At 51.3% G+C, this 19,652-nt stretch overlaps 1 protein-coding gene across 1 annotated transcript in view; it reads left to right on the forward strand.

Moving 5' to 3' along the window:
* Positions 1–2,187: 2,187 nt before the first annotated feature.
* The window catches only part of LOC107161011 (complex I assembly factor ACAD9, mitochondrial-like), a 31,479-nt gene continuing 14,014 nt past the window's right edge, over positions 2,188–19,652 (forward strand). Inside the window, 10 exon segments of the mRNA XM_048786295.1 lie at positions 2,188–2,322; positions 2,610–2,807; positions 7,584–7,775; positions 12,083–12,176; positions 14,477–14,578; positions 15,421–15,528; positions 16,938–17,037; positions 17,873–17,951; positions 18,762–18,804; positions 18,807–18,935. Of these exon segments, the coding sequence (XP_048642252.1) occupies positions 2,188–2,322; positions 2,610–2,807; positions 7,584–7,775; positions 12,083–12,176; positions 14,477–14,578; positions 15,421–15,528; positions 16,938–17,037; positions 17,873–17,951; positions 18,762–18,804; positions 18,807–18,935 (1,180 nt within the window).

Genomic DNA, 19,652 nt, shown 5'->3' on the forward strand with positions numbered 1-19,652 from the left:
AGCAGGATGCTTTATTCAATACCTATTTTACCAAGTTTTTGCTTCATACTCTGCTCTATCTCTTCTCACTTACATAAACCCTACTCTGCTTACTCTTCCCCTTCTGGGTGGGTCCCTGGATTTCTTTTTTCAAAATTTGCAAAACAAGAAATTGGCAAAGTGGGCCATCTAGTCTCATCTCCAAACTCTGGTTTCATTACTATCAAATTCCAGAGGAACTAGAGCCACCATAGCCCTGCACAGAGGGCTGAGGGTCAGCAGCAGCTTATGCTAACTCCTCTGTAAGGTCAGAAGTCCAGATTCCAGAATTTAGTGTCTACCCAGTGAGTTTGCAAAAATTCACTCTTTCCAGGTGCAGCAAAGTTTTTAAAAATAAGCTGTCCCCTTCCCTTGACTGCCTTTCCAAATGCTGCTCCCGGGGAGGTGCTAAGAAACCCCAAGGAGCCAGGCCACAGGGGGTCATAGCTGCTTTACTGTGTTACCAAAAGCTAGGTCCTAGTTCCTGATGGAATCCAAGAACAAGGATGTTGTTGTTGTTGTTGTTGTTATTATTATTATTAGGTCTGTTTTGATACTAGGAATTGAACCTAGGGGTGCTTAACCCCTGAGCCCGTCCCCAGCCCTTTTTATATTTATTTAGAGACAGGGTCTCCCTGTTGAGAGCCACAGCCGAAGGGGCCCCAGCAAACTTCCAGCTGCCAGCAAACTTCCATCTGCCAGCTGATGATTGGCTCACAGCAGCCCCAGCAACTTCTAGCTGCCAACTGATTGGCTCCTCTGCGGTGATGCTCATTAGGCTATTTCCCCGCCCTTTTAGACCACGGAGCTGCTCATTGGGGGACTTATTTTGGCTCTGCCCATGCGACCCAGCCAATTGGCCTCAAGAGCAGGAAGAGTGGGGAGGTTGAGAGACTTGTGGGAAGCCGGTGGTGGCAGTTGGGCTCTGAAGGTTTTCCTGAAGAGCTGTGTGGTTTGGCGTGTGTGGTTCTAAAAATAAAGTTTGTTTCTTTTGACAAGTGGCTCCTGAATTGTGCCCAGCCAGACTGCAGCACTCCCTGAGTTGCTTAGGATCTCACTATGTTGCGGAGGCTGTCCTCTACCTTGCGATCCTCCTGCCTCAGCCTCCCTTAAGATCACAGGCACATGCCACCACACTGCATTGAGGGTATTTTAACAAAAAGGAAAAGAGAAGTTTTATTGCTTTGGTAGTAAAAGGGAAACTCAGGAAGAATGGGGCTTTTAAAGGAATTCCTCAAGAGATGCATTCCAGGTGAGTCCTGAATGTATGTTGGATGCACTTGTTAATATAGGAGATTGTCACTTCCCAGATCTTCAGGTAACATCTCCTTTCCATGCAACACAGAGAAGTCAAGGAACACTTGTTCTCCACCCCCAGGCTAGGGAGGGAGAGAGAGAGAAGAGAAAAAGAAAAAAAAATCCCTTTTTTAAGAAAGCAGCAAGGGTTATGTGCTACAGGTGACAGGTGACATGGGTTAGGGTTAGGGTTAGGGTTAGGGTTAGGGGTTAGGGTTAGGGTTAGGGTTAGGGTTAGGGTTAGGGTTTAGGGTTAGGTTTAGGGTTAGGGTTAGGGTTAGGGTTAGGGTAAGGGTTAGGGTTAGGGTTAGGGTTAGGTTTAGGGTTAGGGTTAGGGTTAGGGTTAGGGTTAGGGGTTAGGGTTAGGGTTAGGGTTAGGGTTAGGGTTAGGGTTTGGGTTTAGGGTTAGGGTTAGGNGTCTCCAAGGTCCAGGGAGCTCCTGGTTGGTGACCCTGGAGACTAATGGAGAGTTAGCTCGTTTGGTGGCTGGGTGGTTGTGGTCTGGCTTGGTTCTTTGATTTGGGGTTGTTTTGTTGAGGTTTTGGGGGGTTTGGATTTGGGGTTCTGGGGTCCTGAGCTGTGCCTGTGGGTCGATGTCCCTGCTCAGGATGTGGAGTCAGAGTAGTATATAGTCATGACCATGGGACAGGGTCTCTCGGCCACCTCCTCCTTGGACGATGCCCTCCCCAGCCACTACGAGGTTCTGAGGGACATCGGCCAGGGCACCTTTGCCAACCATGAAATTGGCCCAACAATATCCTCACAGGGACACAGGTGGCCGTGAAAGTTCTGCCCAAGATAGAGCAGGACTTACCCTTCATTTGCTCGGAAGTGGACATCATGAAGGCCCTCCAGCACCCCAACCTGGTCTAGATGTTTGAGGTCATTGAGACCTTGGGGGCTGTCTACATTGTGATGGAGTATGCAGGTGGAGGACCGCTGAGCCACCACGTCCCCAAGGCTGTGGGTATGAAGGACACAGAGGCCCAGAGAGTGTTCAGGCAGATGGTGAGTGCCGTGGGCCACTGCCACCCAAAGGGAATCTGGCACAGAGACCTGAATTTGGGGAATGTCCTCCTCAACACCAGGGGACACTGTCAATCTCTGTGACTTGAACCTGAGCCAAAGGTTCAAGGCTAGACAGAAGTTCCACAGGATTTGGGGCACCCCGTCCTATGGGGTCCCCGAGCAGCTGAGAAAGCAGGTCCTGCATGCAAGGTATGATGTCCCTTCCCACCAGTCCCCAGAGGTGCAGAAGGCTCATCCTGCAGATGCTGACCATGGACCCCACGCAGAGGTCCACGATCTACCAGGTCATGGGGCACCCGTGGCTGAGCCTGGGGGAGGACCAGGAGCCACCACGTCTATGCACAGAACCTCCCCTGGACCCCGCAATCATGAAGGTCATGCTGGAGCTGAGTGACACCTGGATGTCCCTGAAAGCCTCAACCCTGCCCTTCGGTCCCTTCCAGTGTCCCCATGCACCCCAAGAGGTCAGTCAGTGTGCCAGCCCTTGGCTCCACCATCATCCTGCCCGATGGGCAGCCCCTGCTCATGGGGGACAAGCCACTCAGAAAGAAGGGCCACAGAGCCAGCGAGCCGGTCCTTCCTGAGTCTAGCCTGCAGTTGGGCACTCCCATGGCTAGCCTGGCTGCCCAGCTCCCCGGCTCCTGGTTGAGCAGCAACATGTGGAAGATGACCAGCAGCAAGCCCTCCTAGGGGTCCCCAGAAGAGAGCTTGGTCTCCGTCCAGCCACCCTGCGGTGACACGCTGGGTCCTGCCCACCACAGCAGCAAGGGCTGTGGGGGACTGTCCAGGAGGATCGCTGCCTGCATGGTCCGCATGCGCTGCTGAGTGGCGGTCCCCAAGGCAGGCCACAGGCTCCCAAACCAAGTGACGCCAACGCACAGAGACCAGGCTGGTAGAAAGTTCCAGAACAAAGTGTCTCTGATGGACTCCGACAGCTGAGACCCCGCGAGGCCAGGTAGGTGTGGCACAGTGGACCTCTCATTTCCCAGACTCCTTCCTGGATGTCGCTTTCCCATGGCTGGTCACCCCTGGGGACACGGAGGGCCCAGGAGGTCTAGGGACAGTGGGTTTGATGAACTCTGCTGCTCATTGTCATTCCTGTCTCCTCAGGTGACACAGGATCTCACAGACCTGGAGGGAGGTGCAGCAGCCTCCTGCCCCCACCTGGAGGAGACACCAGGGACCTCCTCCTGGGTCCCTTGTTCCCACCCTGCTCTGCCCCCGTGCTGCAGGGTCCCTCACCCATTTCTGTTTCTCAAATCTCTTATAAATGGATGCTCCCAAGATGGTCAGCGCTCCCTTCTGTTCCTGGGTCACCGCGGAGTCACACTTTGGTTGGAGCAGCACGTGGTGATGTCACACTGGGGGTGTGGGGAGGGAGGAGGGACTTTACCAGGGTCCCCCAGCAGCCACGAGGACTCTTCTGTGTGAAGGGACAGTGGGCTCAGCAGCCCATGGAACGCCAAGCCGGACCCTTTGGTGTGACCTCCTGCTGCTGATGAGTGATCCTAGTGATCACTTTCTAGGGTCCCCTTGACAGAAGAACTGTCTCCCCACCCCTATTTTGGATAGGCAGGGAAAGTCCCTGGGAGATACCAGACGCAGGATGGGCCCTTTGCTCATCCTGGGTTTCCAAAGGGTGCTGAGCAGTGAGCCAGGCATCCTGGGGGGCTGGAGGAAGGACTTTTGACCAGGGACGGCAGCCCAGGGGAACAGAGGGGTGGCTGGGAGAAGGTGTTTCCAAGTCCCATCTGGGGCTTTATGCATCCTCAAATCTCTGGGGAAATATAAGTTTTGCAAGACCAAGTAACTTAGTCCTCACAGAAATTAGGAAGTTTCACACCACACTGAGTTCTCTGCAGACATTTTTGCTGGATATTCTGTTAATAAGAACAAAGAAGCCAGGCAAAGTGGTGCACACCTGACATTCCAGTGACTCTGGAGGCTGAGGCAAGAGGATCTGAAGTTGGAGGCCAGCCTCAGCCACTTAACAAGCTTCTCAGCAACTCAGTGAGACCCTGTGTCTAAATAAAATACCAAAAAGGGCTGGGGATGGGGCTCAGTGATCTAGTGCCCCTGGGTTAAACTCCCAGTACCAACAGAAAAGTAAGAAAAGGAAAGTTCTGGAAGACCCACTGCCCTACTGTAAATACATCAACATCACCAACCTGCACATTTAAAATGGTTAACATGGAAATGTTACTTAATGTGATTTTTGCCACAAATTGAACTTTCTGCATTTGTCTCTTGACACTCATTTATAACCACCTCATTGAGTATTTGAAAACCTTGAAGTTTCAACCCACAAGCCCACAGGCCTGAAGGTCACCCACATTCCCAGGACCCACAACCTGCTGTTGACCAAATATGAAACAGTGGTCCACATTTCTTTAAAAAAATTAGGAAATTTTCCATAAAAATCCTGTTTGTTTCTTCTGGAAAACTGGAGGTTCTGAAGACATGGAGCACCTCTTCTGTCCAGCCACCAAAAGGAGGCTGAGGCAGGAGGATCTCACGTTGGAGGCCAGTAGGAGAGTCAGGAGGATGTGAAATCAGACGACACTTCACAGTCATTCGTATTTTATACCCAGCCCATGTCCTCCTGCATGTACTCCAGCCTATTGGCCTCAGCATGTGTAGAATTTATAATCATAAAAATGCTGGACATGGTGGCACACACTTGTCATCCCAGCTGCTCTGGAGGCTGAGGCAGGAGGATCGCAAATTGGAGGGCAGCCTCAGCAACTTAATAATACCCTAAGCGACTCAGCAAGATCTTGTCTCAAAATAAAGTGTAAAAAAGGGGCTTGGGAGGTTTGGGGTAGAGTGCTCGCCTAGCATGTGTGAGGCACTGGGATCAATCCTCAGCACCACATAAAAACAAAGTTCCAACAAATAAAAAATTTTTAAAAGGCAGGGAGCTGGGGATGTGGCTCAGTCATTAAGCACCCCTGACTTCAAACCATGGGACATACACACAAAAAATTATTTAGCAGGTGAGGCTGTACCTCAGGGGTAGAGAGCTTGCCTGGCATGAATGAGGCCCTGGGTTTGATCCACAGCACCAAATTAAAAAAAAATACAGATATTGTATCCATCTACAACTAAATAATTTTTTTTAAAAAATATTTGAAGTGTTTTCATTACTCTTTTCAATTTCTTATATTAAAAAGTATAATTTTGTTTCATATAATTCTTAGGTACTTGGAGAACATAACTTGTATAATTTTACTTGTTTTCTTTTAAGTCAATAATGGGAAAATTTTAAATGCCAATTAATAGCTATCTTGGTGGATACATCTGCAAAGAAATCTTATTTGGTGACTATTGACAGAATGTTTTTATTAATATCAATTAAGCCAACTTGGTTTATGCGTCACTCAAATCTTTGATTCTTTCCTAGTTTATTTGTCTGGTTGTTTTAGTTGTAGATGGACAGAATGATTTTATTTATTTTTATGTGGTACTGAGGATTGAACCCAGTGCCTCACACATGCTAGGTAAGCACTCTACCCCTGAGCCCCATCCCCAGCCCTATTTTTCATTTTATTTAGAGACAGGGTCTCACTGAGTTGCTTAGGGCTTCACTTTGGCTGAGGCTGGCTTTGAACTGGCGATCCTCCTGCCTCAGCCTCCTGAGCCGTTGAGATGACAGGCATACACCACCGCGCTCGGCTTCATTTTCTTTCTTTTTAAATTCACTTTTTTTTAAAAAAATGTTCTTTTTAGCTCTCCATGATGACAGCTCTGCCATGTCACACACATACACGGAGTATAACTTCCCACTCCTGTGGCTGGACCTGCTGTGGGGTGTCCCTGGTCGTGTGTTCCTATGTGAACATGGGAAAGTGACGTCCATTCATTCCCCTGTCTCTCCCAGTCCCCTCACCTCCCTTTCTTCCATTCCCCTGGGTCTCCGCATATCAGAGAGAACATTTGGCCTTTGGTTTTTGGGGGACTGGCTTATTTCACTCAGCATGATCGTCACCAGCTCCATCCACTTACCAGCAAATGCCATCATTTCATTGGAAGTCATTGAGAAACCATTTTTCTTTTTTTTTTATACTTTTATAGGAGAAACACTGACCATTTATGGGCTGGGGGCTTTCATGTGGATTATTTAATTCATTCTCACAGAAGTCCTGTACTCGTTTTTTTTCTTTTGGGTACGGGGGATTGAACTCAGGGGCCCTCGACCCCTGAGCCCCATCCCCATCCCTATTTTGTATTTTCTTTAGAGACAGGGTCTCCCTGAGTCACTTAGCGCCTTGCTTTTGCTGAGCTTGGCCTTGAATTTGAGATCCTCCTGTCTCAGCCTCCAGAACTGCTGGGATGACAAGCATGTGCCACCGCACCCAGCCCTACACTCATTTTTCACAGATAAGGAAACTGAACAACAACAACAACAACAACAACAAAAATGGTAAATTAGTGGCACTCTATTACAGTACTTAGAAACTATGCCCTGGCCAGGCACGGAGGGACCTGACTATCTATAATCCCAGTGACGTGAGAGGCTGAGGCAGGAGGATCGCAAGGTGGAGGCCAGCCTCAGCAACTTAGTGAGGCCCTGAGCAACTCAGTGAGACCCTGTCTCTAAATAGAAAATAACGGGGCTGGGGATGGGGCTTGGTGGTTGAACGCCCCTGGGCTCAATCCCCAGTAAAAAAATAAAATAAAATAAAAAGTTACATATTATGATATATTAAAATATATAACAATTATATATATATTTTTTCTTTGGCAGGGATAAAAAAGAAAACGCCCATCTGCCTGTTGCAGGGCACCATAGGCTGCGCGGGGGGCGCTGTAGGGACGCTGGGCCTGTCACCTGGTCACCTACCATAAACAGAAAAGTGCACACACGCGGAACCCACGTGCAAGCTCCAGGCAAAACCAACATTTCCACAGCTGAGCTCCCTCCAGACCCAGCTAGGCCATTAATTTTCCCTGCTTCCTTGCTCTTTTTTTCCTTTTCCCCAGGCCTGGTCCTGGAGGTGACAGGAGAGAGGCAGGTGGCCTGCTGCTCTAGTCCCCAGGAACCGGGGATCCTCCAGGGCGCGCCCTGCGGCATTTGACTGAAGGGAACCTCCTGGCGCCCCGCCCCCTTGTGGCCCCGCCCCTCTTTCAACGCAGGGCGTGGCCAGCAAGCGCAGTGGCTCTTGCGGGAGGCGTGGCCACGCAAGGGCAGGGGCGCAGGCGCGCCAACGCGGGCCCGTGGCGTCATCAGGCAGCGCTGATCTGGAGTTGACAGAACACCTCGAGTGTTCTCAGGCGGCCTGAGCGGATGCGCGCTCTTCCTGCGCCAGGCGGCGACGGCGGCGCGAGCCTGCTGGGCTTTGGTGGCCCTCAGCGCGAGCCGGCGCCCGCTGCGTACCAGTCCGCCGAGCCGGGCCTTCGCCAAGGAGCTCTTCCTGGGCAAAATCGACAAGGTAAGGGAGCCCGGGCGGCCTCTGCGCGCTGGGCAGCTGGCTCCGGCGGCGTCCCGCACCTGCCCGACGGGCATCCCCGGTGGCGGGGGGGACGGCGCCCAGACTCCAGGTCCCCGAGGCCCGGGAGGGGGACCGCGCAGGGAGAGCATGGCCTTGCCAAGCCTCGGCCGGGGCCTGTGCGGAGCCGCCTCTGGGCTCCTGGGCTCCTGGGCTCCATTCCGCGGCTCAGTCCCGGCGCTTCCCCGGGCCCTTGGGCTTCCTCCGGAATTTGACGCCCATCAGGTGCCTGTCCCACGCCGTCCCTGTCCGAGATCCCAGAGCCACAGCTGGGTCAGAGAGCCCTGGGTTTTTTGTTTTCCACCTTTTTCTGAGGCTTTAAAGTCAAGTCCTTTGACCCCCCCCCCAACTGGAGCGGGCAGTGTGCATGAGCCCCCGTGAGACGGGAAATGCAGAGTCCCCTGCTCCCTGCGACACTGAAGGGACGCGGCTGAGTCCCCGGCTGTGATCCCACAGGGTGAGCGAGCACGAGGGTCACGAGGTCCAAGCCAGCCTCAGCAGCTCGGCGAGACCCTGTCACTAAATAAAATACTCAAAAAAGGACTGGGGATGGGGGCTCAGGAGTCGAGGGCCCCCTGGGCTCATTCCCCAGGACCCAAAAGGGAAAAAAAGAAAAAGAAAAAGTGGTGACTCCAAGGCGAATTACTTTTGCTCCCTTGGACTGATGACTTCACTTCTCTGTCCCTTGGCGCTTTACAAAGTAGGCATGGCCACAGGGGTCACCCCCTACTTCTTTGGGCTTAGTCAAAATGCGATCTGATCCTGTGCCATGCAAAAATGTTATTCCCTGCCTCTAGATAGTTCTGCCCAGGTTGCTAGGACAAACCGTTAGGTAGATGGCATTACAGAGGCAGAAGGTGGGCCTGGGACCAGGAGTGACCCGCCCTGCTCGAAAGTGCAGAGATAGCAGCTTTAAAATGAGGGAAACCATCTTCCCCCAAAACCTGGGTGTGTGGGTGCTTTGTCCTGGGGCTGTCTGACTCCCAATTGTGCAATGAAGAGAAATTGGAATCTCTTAGTCCTCTTTCAGTCACTAAGCTGCTGGCACCTTGTCCCCACCCTCACTTCATATCCGCGGTGCTTCCCAAAGAAGAGCAGACAGATTGGAGGACACACTGATACAGAACAGTAGCTAGAAGAGAACGTTGACCCCTGCAGGTTACCCACCCGCCTGTCATGTGTGCCCACTACTCCTGACAACGCCCAGTTCAGTCATCAGACACCAGCCTTCTCATCCACTCAAGGGCATTTATTTCCTTTCTCTTCCATATCAATTACTTTCTCTATTGAACCATTCAAGTTTTGTCCCTGACTGTCATCAAAGTCAGCAGTGACCTCCATGATGTCACATCTAAAAGGATCTATTCTTAGTCCTCCTCCTACTAAGCCCTTGGGTGGCCCCTGACATGGTTCAGTGCTCTGTCCCCTTGGCTGCACTCCATCTATCTACCTTCTGGAAAACACTCTCAGTGTTTTCTCCCAGTGTCCTGTGCTGGTTTCTTCTTGGCTCCTTCACCTCTAGACGATCGCCCATGGTTCCCACCAGCCTGATTGCAGTTGGGATTTTCTAAGGTGCAGCATAGGACCATCTCTTTATATCTATAATTACCCTCTTGATGGCCTAGCTTAGTGTCCTGGCTTTAAATGCCATCTATGTCCTCATGACTCAAACTTGCTTCTCCAGCCTGTATTTCTTTCCTCAATTCTAGACCATTTTTTGTCTACCTTTCTGCTCAGAAGCTCCATTTTGGTGCTGTAATGGACATCTGTAATTAGCATATCTGCTGGGGTTTATTTATTTAGGTTTTGCCATTAGGAATTGAACTTACTTAGTCATTGCTTACTCACTGAGCCCCATCCCCAGCCCTTTTTATATTTTATTTAGAGACAGGGTCTCACTGAGTTGCTTAGGGCCTCACTAAGTTACTGAGGCTGGCCTCCAACTTGCGATCCTCCTGCCTCAGCCTCCTGAGCTGCTGGGATGACACACATGCGCCACTGCGTTGGGCTGTATCTGGAAGTTTATTCCTGGACCCCATCCAGTCCTGCACCTCCCACTAGTCTAATTTTCCACAGCTAATGAAAGGGCTTTTGCCAGTCTCCTGGCGTCACCTTTGATTCCTCTTATTCTCAGAGTTCACGAGTTTTCTGTACCTTCGGGTCCTCTTTAAACCCGACCAGTGTTAGGTACCTTCCCTTCATCGACCCTGAATCAGGCTGCCACCATCTGCACAGCATTCTGGGTCTTGAGCAGGTCTGTGGCAGTGATACTTAAAACCTCAGAACAGGGACAGATCTTCCAGACCCTCAAGCCAGGGGTTACCATACTGCCCTCAGTTGTCCCGCTGTCCCTGGGGGGACCACTGGGATAAGTGGGAGGTTGCATGCCGAGGGCAGCCTTGGCTTCCTGAGTCTTAACACCTTTGGCTTTTGTCTTAGGTGGCTGACGGGCAGGGCTTGCTGCTCTCTAAACTTGCAAACTCCCTCTGGGATGTGCCCCATTCCCTTCTGGTCTGATGGTGTCAACGTTTGCTCTTTCCCACCTGGGGTCCTCCCTCCTGCAGCAGTGATCCTTTGCTGGTGGCTTTCAGGTGCCAGCCTGCCTCTTGTCCCCATCCCGAATCGATTCCCCCTAAGGACACACAAGGCCCAGACGACCAAAGAGACCTTGAACACAAATGTGACGGGGGCAGTTGTGGCCTCTGTGTCCTCATAGAAAGGGACATCTTTGTGCTAAGAGTCACCTGTGTGTTTTCTCTCTAGACCCCTGGATGACAGTGTCGTGAGGGGAGATTAGGGGTTCCCACCACTCAGCTGTCACTTTGGTTAGGGCCAAAACCCTGCAGTCCTGGGGCCAGAGAGGAGCAGACAGATTGGAGGACACCCTGACACAGTTCAGTCAGGTGACTGATTCGAGGTGCAGGGTATAGGGAGGTGGAGGACTCGTCTGAAGTACTTCCTTGGTCACCTGGTGACCCAGGAGGTGACCTGGGTCCCAAGAGGAAAGGCAGAGCTCCTGGCCCTGACTTATGGTTCCTCTTATTCTCATCATTCACGTGTTTTCTGTCCCTTCTGGTGATCCATCCGTGCTAGGCCTCTCTGTTTCCAAAGCCACATCCTCATGTCATGGCATCAGCTGAAGGGGGATTGGAACCCGGAAGGCCCGTGGTTCAGGTCACTTCCAGATGAATTCAAAAGCCAGCAGGGCGTCCTGGCCTCGTTGGCCGTTCACGGTGACAAATCAGAGCCTGGAAGCTAAGTCACTCTGTAGGCCACAGCTGTGGACAGGAGCAGAGCCAGAATCAGACACTGAGATTTAGTTCCTGCATCTTTCAGCACACATGATGTGTTTTGAATGTCCCAGGTGCTTTTGAAATGATCAGGATCATGTGAGATTAAAGTGAAATTGGCTCAGAGAGAGGCCTTGGAGTGGCCCAGTCCCCACATCTAAGGAGCAGCCACGCCCAGGCTGAGTTCAGGTTGATGTGTTGCACAACCAGGCCTCGCCCCGTGACCGCACCCTGCACACTCTCAGCACAGGGAGCCTTGATCAGTCGCAAGAGGAATAGTGGGATCCTCCTCTCTGGCACAGTAAGCTCAGGGAGTCACTGGCAGTGGTAGGAGGGACAGCAGCTCTGGGGAGTCAGGCCTGGCAACTGCAGTGTGTTCTCCAGTAGCAGCCTTTTTTTGAGGGGAGGGGTGCTAGAGATTGAACCCAGAGGCCCTTGACCACTGAGCCCCGTCCCCAGCCCTATTTTGTGTTTTATTTAGAGACAGGGTCTCACTGAGTTGCTTAGTGCCTCGGCTTTGCTGAGGCTGGCCTCCAACTTGTGATCCTCCTGCCTCAGCCTCCTGGGCCTCTGGAATTGCAGAAATGTGCCCTCGTACCCATTTTTTAATGGTGATCCAGTTTTACTTACGTAATTCAAAAGAAGTAAAAGGCAGTGAAACCTTTTGCCTNCAGCCTCCCAAGCTGCTGGGATTCCTGGTGGCACACACCTGGAATACCAGCAGCTCGGGAGGCTGAGGCAGGAGGATCACGAGTTCAAAGCCAGCCTCAGCAATTTAGTGAGGCCCTTAGCAACTCAGTGAGACCCTGTCTCTAAATAAAACACAAAATAGGGCTGGGGATGGGGCTCAGGGGTTAAGTGCCCCTAGGTTCAATTGCCAATACTAAGTAGTAGTAATAATAATAATAATAATAATAAGAAGAAGAAGAAGAAGAAGAAGTAAATGTTTGTCATTTTTAGAAAGGAGTCTTCCCATTTCCAGAGGTTAGCCAAGATGAACTTAATGAAATCAATCAGTTTGTGGGACCCATGGAAAAATTCTTCAATGAAGAAGGTAGGTGTGGTTTCTTCATCATCTCTCATTTTCCTTGTAAGAGTGATTGCATCAATATTTTTTCAAATATATATTTTAGTTGTTGATGGGTTTTATTTTATTTATGTGTGGTGCTGAGAATCTAACCAGTGCCCCACGCATGCTATGCAAGTGCTCTACCACTGAGCCATGGCCCCATCCCGCATCGATATTTATATTAGGAGCAGTATCAGTATAAAGGAGGCCCTCTTGAGTGTCATTAATTCATAATACTTTGCTTTAGGGACCATACAAATTGCTGCTTTATTAAAAGCTTTAATTAAAAGCTACCTGAGATTCAGGCTCAGTGCTGCACGCCTATAATCCCGTGGTTCAAGAGGCTGATGCAGGAGGATCCCAAGTTGGAGGCCAGCCTCAGCAACTTAGAGAGGCCTTAACCAACTCGGTGAGACCTTGTCTTGAAATATATAGAAAAGGCCTGGGGATGTGGCTCAGTGGTTAAGTGCCCCTGGATTCAATCCCTGATACCAAAAAAAAAAAAAAAAAACCAAAAAATAAACAGTAAAAAGTTTTTAACGTGGATAAAGTGCAAGTTTTTTTCTTTGCTAGTTTGTGCTTTTTGGATCGTATATGGGAAAGCTGCCAGGTCCATAACAATTTTCATCTTGTCTTTTCTTTTAGAGTTCCTGAGTTAAATAACTCTTACATTTAGATCTGTTATGTGACCCAGGGTAATGCGGTCTGTGGCATGGGGTAGAAATTTGAGGATGACTTTTTGGGGGTTTTGAAACAATGGGACAATATCCAACCGTTCAGCTGTGTTTGCTATGAAGTTTATTCTTTCCCCATTGAATTAACCAGACACCTCCATCAAAACTAGATGGATCATTTAGGTGTGGATCTGTTTTGAATCCTACATTCTCTCCTGTTCCCACAAACATCCCCTTGACCTATTTACTGGGCCTTCTAATAAGCTCAGAACTGGGCAGTGCTGGCCCTTCAGTTTGGCTGTCTTCTGAAGTCAGGTGGACTCCAGGCCCTTTGGACTCCCAGGGAGTTTTAGAATCAGCCTTCTGTTCTCAGTAGGCCTGCGGCATTGGCTGTGGTTTCAGAAAGTTCATGAATCAGCGTGATGGGGAACTGGGAGTACGGCATCTTGGCCTATCTCCCCCCTTATTTAGGTCATTTTATTTCCTCTTAGTGTTTTATGCATGGGGTTTTTAGTGTGCAGGCCTTGAATAATTTGTGCCAAAAATTCTGGATGGGGGGCTGGGGCTGTGGCTCAGTGGTAGAGCACTTGCCTAGCATGTGTAAGGCACTGGGTTCGATTCTCAGCACCACATAAAAATAAAGTTCATTGACAACTAAAAAATTTTTTAAAAAGGGTTCTTGATGGGCCAGGTATTGTGGCACACGCCTGTCATCCTAGTGGCTGGGGAGGCTGAGGCAGGAGGATTGGTTCAAAGCCAGCCTCAGCAATAGCGAGGCCCTAAGCAACTCAGGGAGACCCTGTCTCTAAGTTAAATACAAAATAGGGCTGGGGACAGGGCTCAGGGTTTGAGTGTCCCTGAGATCGATCCCCAGTAACCCCCCGACACACACACACACACACAAAAGCATTACCATAACACACAGGAAGGACATACTTTCTAATCCCGTGCTAGAGACTGTTCCCTTTTGCCCTCGTGGGTGTGCGTGTTGATGGGGGATGGATGAATCACTGCTGATCAGACTGGAGGCTGAGGCAGGAGGATTGCTAATTGGAGGCCAACCTCAGCTTACCCTAAGCAATTCAGCGAGACCCTGTCTCTAAATAAAATATAAAAAGGGCTGGGGCTGGGGCTCAGCCTACAGACTGTGGTGACACCGTGGAGGCTTTTGGACATTGGGGTGAAGGGAGCCCTGGTCACTGCCTGGATGGGGGGATTGGCCTAGTGTTGCAGCCATACACCAAGAGTTGTGTGCCTCCCCATCGCCTGGACAGTCGAGTCAAGCATGTGCAGGCATCTGCATCTCATAAGCATGGAGTTGACCACCATCTCACATGGCTAAGGCACCAGGCGACCAGTGACCAGGTCAGCAGACAGCCACCTAGCCCTGGTGGCTTTAAACCACAATTCTACAAACTACATCAAATCAAGTCAGTGATTCGATGTGACCATCACTAGACAGTTTTGAGAATTTTCGAGAATCCTTCTAGAAGTTTCGAGAAACTGCTGGCACTGGGGTTGGATGCTCTGCCAAAACCATTCTGAGTCCCTTTCTCTGCATGAAGATGGCTTGCTCATATTTTGTTTCATCAAGATGTTTTCTTTTCTCAGTGGATTCTCAGAAAATTGACCGGGAGGGGAAAATCCCAGACGACACCCTGGAAAAGTTGAAAAGCCTGGGTCTCTTTGGAATGCAGGTCCCCGAAGAATATGGTAAGTGGAGGAGCCTCCCCGGTTGGTGTGGCTCTTCAGGGTCACTCTGCATTTCCCAGAGAGGCTGCTGTTCTGAAGATACACCACCTAGACCAAATGGTGGCCCTGGTCCTTTGCCCTGCCTGTCCCCGGGCCTTGCTGGGGCGGCCTCCACCAGCCATTAATGGAGGCTCTGCAGGTGTGGGCGAGACAGGGCTCGGTGGTGCTTTAAGGGTCAGGCACATTTCCGGGCTGCAGTGGGTCCTTTGGAGATGCACTGTTGAGTGTGTTTCACGAGTTAGACTTTCCACAGAAATCCACGGAAGTGTCTCTTTCTGTTCTCTTCCCTGCCTGGTCTCTAGGGAGACCTTACTTCCTGCAGCAGAGGACAGGGGCTGTCAAATCTGTACCATAATTTCCTCTTGGTCCCTAACCTAGAGCTGGTCCATGCTAAGACTAACCAAGGTGAAAGTTGAAGCCAGATCAGCATTCAGCAGTATAACTTGATTTTATTTATTTATTTTTACCTGGTGCTAAGGATTGAATCCAGTGCCTCATACCTGCTAGGCAAGTGCCCTCCCACGGAGCCCCAGCCCCAGCCTTTTTTATATTTTATTTAGAGACAGGGTCTCGCTGAGTTGCTTAGGGCCTCACTAAGTTGCTGAGGCTGGCCTCCACCTTGTGATCCTCCTGCCTCAGCCTCCTGGGCCTCTGGAATTGCAGAAATGTGCCCTCGTACCCATTTTTTAATGGTGATCCAGTTTTACTTACGTAATTCAAAAGAAGTAAAAGGCAGTGAAACCTTTTGCCTTAATGGGAGGAGGTCGGCTGAACTGTGACTAACACGGTTCCCTCCCTCCTAGGTGGCCTGGACCTCTCCAACACCATGTACGCTTGTCTAGGAGAGATCATCAGCCTAGACAGATCCATCACTGTGACCATAGCAGCACACCAAGCCATAGGCCTCAAGGTCAGATGCTGGGGTTTCTCCCTGGGGCTCTCTGAAGGGGACAGGGTGCAGGGTCATGGTCGCCCCTGTGAGCAGGGCATTGGGCCTGATACATCGAGGTCCTGGAGGGTGAGTCCACCTCCACACCACTTGCTCTAGCCATTCTCGGGACTCATGGTCACCATACGTGTGGCCTCTCCTTGGCCCATGTATCAGTGGCCCTTTGCTCATGCCATCCCTTCATACTAAACACTTGTCCTGCCTGCCTGGCTCTGACACCTTCTTTGAGAACGAGGTGGAATGTTCTGTGGGCCAGGAGCGGGCTCCCTGGGCTGTCCCCCGCTGTGTGTGCACCTGACTTCTTACCCCACTGGGCCAGGCCCAGGGACACACAAGTCTCAGTGGCAATCACATGAGGGTTCCCTGTGCTCCGTGTAGACATCGGGGAAGAGACACAGGCCCAGCTGCCCTCCCCAGAGAGCAGGGGACCCTGGGGACACTGGCTGCGCATGGTCCCAACCCTCCCACGTCTTCAGCTCCCATTATCCAGAGCACCTACTAGGAGGGGGCAGCCCTCCACTTGGATATCACAAAGTGGGGACTCAGAGGAGGACAGTCCAGGCCCTGGGCGCCCTGCCATGCAGAGGAAGGGTCTGGATGAAGATCCCACCTAAGCACTGCCCTGGGGCAGGTGCAGGAGGGGGCCTCTCGGCAGCTGGCCCCCACCTACGGCCATCAGCTCTGGGCGCCTGCTGTCCTTTCTGGCAGGACGTCAGCATCGTCCTCACGAGGGACATCAGGACTCACTCTCGGCTCTTCACAGCCAAGACAAGCCTGTGGATGGCGATTGTCAGGAACACAAGTGATATAATGTTAGCAAAGATATGGGGGAAAGGTTCACGCACACCGTGCTGGGAGTGCCAGTGGTGTCACCACTATGGAAAGCAGTCTGGAGACTTAGAGACCAGCTGAGGTGTCCTTCAACAGATGAATAGATAAAGAAACTGTGGTCTATATACCCAGTGGAATATTACGCAGCCTTAAAGAAGGATGAAATGATGGCATTTGCTGGTAAATGGATGGAGCTGGAGACGATCATGCTGAGTGAAATAAGCCAGTCCCAAAAAGCAAAGGCTCAGTGTCCTCTCTGATATGGGGACGCTGACCCACAATAAGAGGGGGGACAGCAGTTCACTAGATGAGATGCAGGGGAGTAGAGGGAAGGGAGGGGAGGGGACTGGGAGAGACGGGAATGAATGGATGTCACTTTCCCATGTTCACATAGGAACACACGACCAGGGGCACCCCACAGCAGGTCCAGCCACAGGAATGGGAAGTCACACCCCCGTGTAGGTGTGATATGTCCCAGAATGCACTCTGCCGCCCTTTGTGGCCAAAAGAAACAAATAAAAAATGCCTGTGCGTTTCTTTGAATCATCTTGGTTGGCACCGAAGAACAGAAGGCCAAGTACCTGCCCAGACTGGCGTCAGGGGAGCACATCGCCGCCTTCTGCCTCACTGAGCCTGCCAGGTCCGCCCTCCCCTGAGCCGACTCCCACAGCCACGGGCCATGTCCAGGGCTCCCTGGGACAGAGGGCTGTTATCAGGAGTGGCTGGCCTCATTCCGTCCCCACCTGAGGCCTCGTAGAGACTTGAAGCTGCTCTCTGGCCACTTCTCTTATCTCTGCCTAATTTCTGTTTCCCAACAAGATAAGTACCCTCCAGCTTCTGTCACCCTGGTGTTTGTTACTGACAGCCCCCTTGGCCCTCGGGACACATACGGGCATCCAGGCACCTTTCAGAACACGCGGGGCGTGCACGGTGGGTCTCCATCTTCAGATTAGGAGCTGGAGGCTCCGTGGGGGGCATCACACAGCTAGATGGGGACAGGGCTGGGTAGGACTCAAGTTGAGGTCTTGTGACTGGGTCACGCCTAATGCTGCCTCCCTTCACAGGGGAACCTGGAATGGTCATCCAGAGACAGGATCTTGCTGAGTTGCTCAGGGCCTGTCTGACTTGCTGAGGCTGGCCTCCACCTTGCGATCCTCCTGCCTCAGCCTCCCGAGCTGCTGGGATGACAGGTGTGCACCACAGCACCCAGCTTGAAAGAAAATTTTACGGGAATGTGCCATGTGCTTATAGCCTATATTGAGAGGCACTTTCATGTCGCAGCAGCAGCGTGGGGGTGGGATAAGCTGTACCTTGCCAAGCTGACCCCGTATATCGTCTGACCCTGTGTTTAGAGGCTGTGTCGCCTCCTGTGGACTTAACTCCTAAGACCCTCCATTTCCAGGCTCTCGGCTGACTCTGGTGTATTCCCAGGGTTCTTCTCCCCACGTCTCACCCACGTCTCTCTGTCTCTGCAGCGGGAGTGACACCACCTCCATCCAGACCAGGGCCATGCTAAGTGAAGACAAGAAACACTACGTTCTCAATGGCTCCAAGGTACAGCCTCACCACCCCTCCCTGTCAGGTCTCGGTGGCCACCTTCACTGCCACTGCTGGGCCTCTTCCTATGCCCAGGTCTGTGACCCTCTGGTGACTACCCAGCAGGTGGATGCTCCTCCTTTTTCAGGAGCAGTGCTCAGTCCTCAAGTGGCTTGCACAGGTCCTCTGTCCCTCTGGTGACAGAGCCAGGCCTGGCCACAGTGTCCCTGATGTTGGAGTACCAGCTGCACCTGGAGCCAGAAGTCTTAGTTGCATAGAATTTCATGCATCCGTAGGTCTGGGACGGTGCCCGTCCTTGACTGAGCAGAGGCCATCAGGTACCCATTCACAGCTGGCTGGGTCTCTTCCATCAAGATGGCCTCTTGACTGCATCTGTCACAGTTCAAACACGGACCCCTAAGAGACAGAGAGCTGGGATACCGTTTTTGTTTTCTTACTATCTAGTCACCATTCAGATTTCCCAAATTAGCTCATGCCTCTTGAATCAAGGTCAAAGTAAAGCACACGCCTGTCATCCCAGCAGCTCAGGAGGCTGAGGCAGGAGGATCGCAAGGTGGAGACTGAGGCAGGAGGATCGCAAGGTGGAGGCCAGCCTCAGCAAAAATGAGACCTTCAGCAACTCAGTGAGAACCTGTCTCTAAATAAAATATAAAAAAGGCTGGGGACAGGGCTCAGGGGTCAAGCACCCCTGGGTTCAATCCCTGGTGCAAAAAAAAAAAAGATGAAAATAAGTTCCTCGGTTGGGGCCTCACAGGTGGTGGTAGAGCCAAGAGGAGTCTCTGAGGACCCCTTGCTCTCTGTCCTCAGGTCTGGATCACCAACGGGGGACTGGCCAACATTTTCACTGTGTTTGCAAGACTGAGGTGGTCAGTTCCGATGGCTCAGTAAAAGACAAGATGACAGCTTTCATAGTGGAAAGGGACTTTGGTGGAGTCACTAATGGGAAACCGGAGGATCAATTAGGCATTCGGGGCTCCAACAGTAAGTTGTGTGGGTGTCTATATGTGTGTATGAATGTGACAGTGTGTGTCTGGCCCTCTGTTCTGTCCAAATATCCAGGTAAATAAGATTTAAATCCTTACGTAGCCAGGCAAGGAGGCACATACCTGAGTTAAGAGGCTGAGGCAGGAGGATCACAACTTTTAACTCTCAGCAACTTAGCAAGACTCTGTCTCAAAATAAAAAGGACTTTGGGTGCAGCTTGGTCATGAAGTACTCCCTGGGTTCAGTTCCCAGTCACAAATAAATAGTTTGGGCATGAAGTCAACATTGTTGGAAGAAAGGCCATTGAAGACTTCCCTGGTGATAGGTGAGCTCCTGGAAATTACTCATTTATTCTGCAGTCACTGGCTGGGCACCGCTCTGTGTGTTAAGCTTTGGTGGCTTCCAGAGGGATAAGGCCATCAGAGGAACAGAAACCACAAAGGCCGACAGCCAGTGTCCTGAGAAAGCCAGTGCGATGGTGCACACCTGTCATCCGAGAGGCTCGGGAGGCTGAGGCAGGAGGATCGCAAGGTGGAGGCCAGCCTCAGCAACAGTGAGGCCCTGAGCAGCTCAGGGAGACCCTGTCTCTAAATAAAATACAAAATGGGGCTGGGGACAGGGCTCAGGGGTCAAGGACTCCTGGGTTCAATCTCTGGTACCAAAAAGAAAAAAAAAATGTCGTAGGTAAAATCCTAGGACAAGCCACCCCCTCAT

The sequence above is a fragment of the Marmota marmota genome, unplaced genomic scaffold (assembly GCF_001458135.2).
Source record: "Marmota marmota marmota unplaced genomic scaffold, marMar, whole genome shotgun sequence".
Taxonomy (NCBI): domain Eukaryota; kingdom Metazoa; phylum Chordata; class Mammalia; order Rodentia; family Sciuridae; genus Marmota; species Marmota marmota.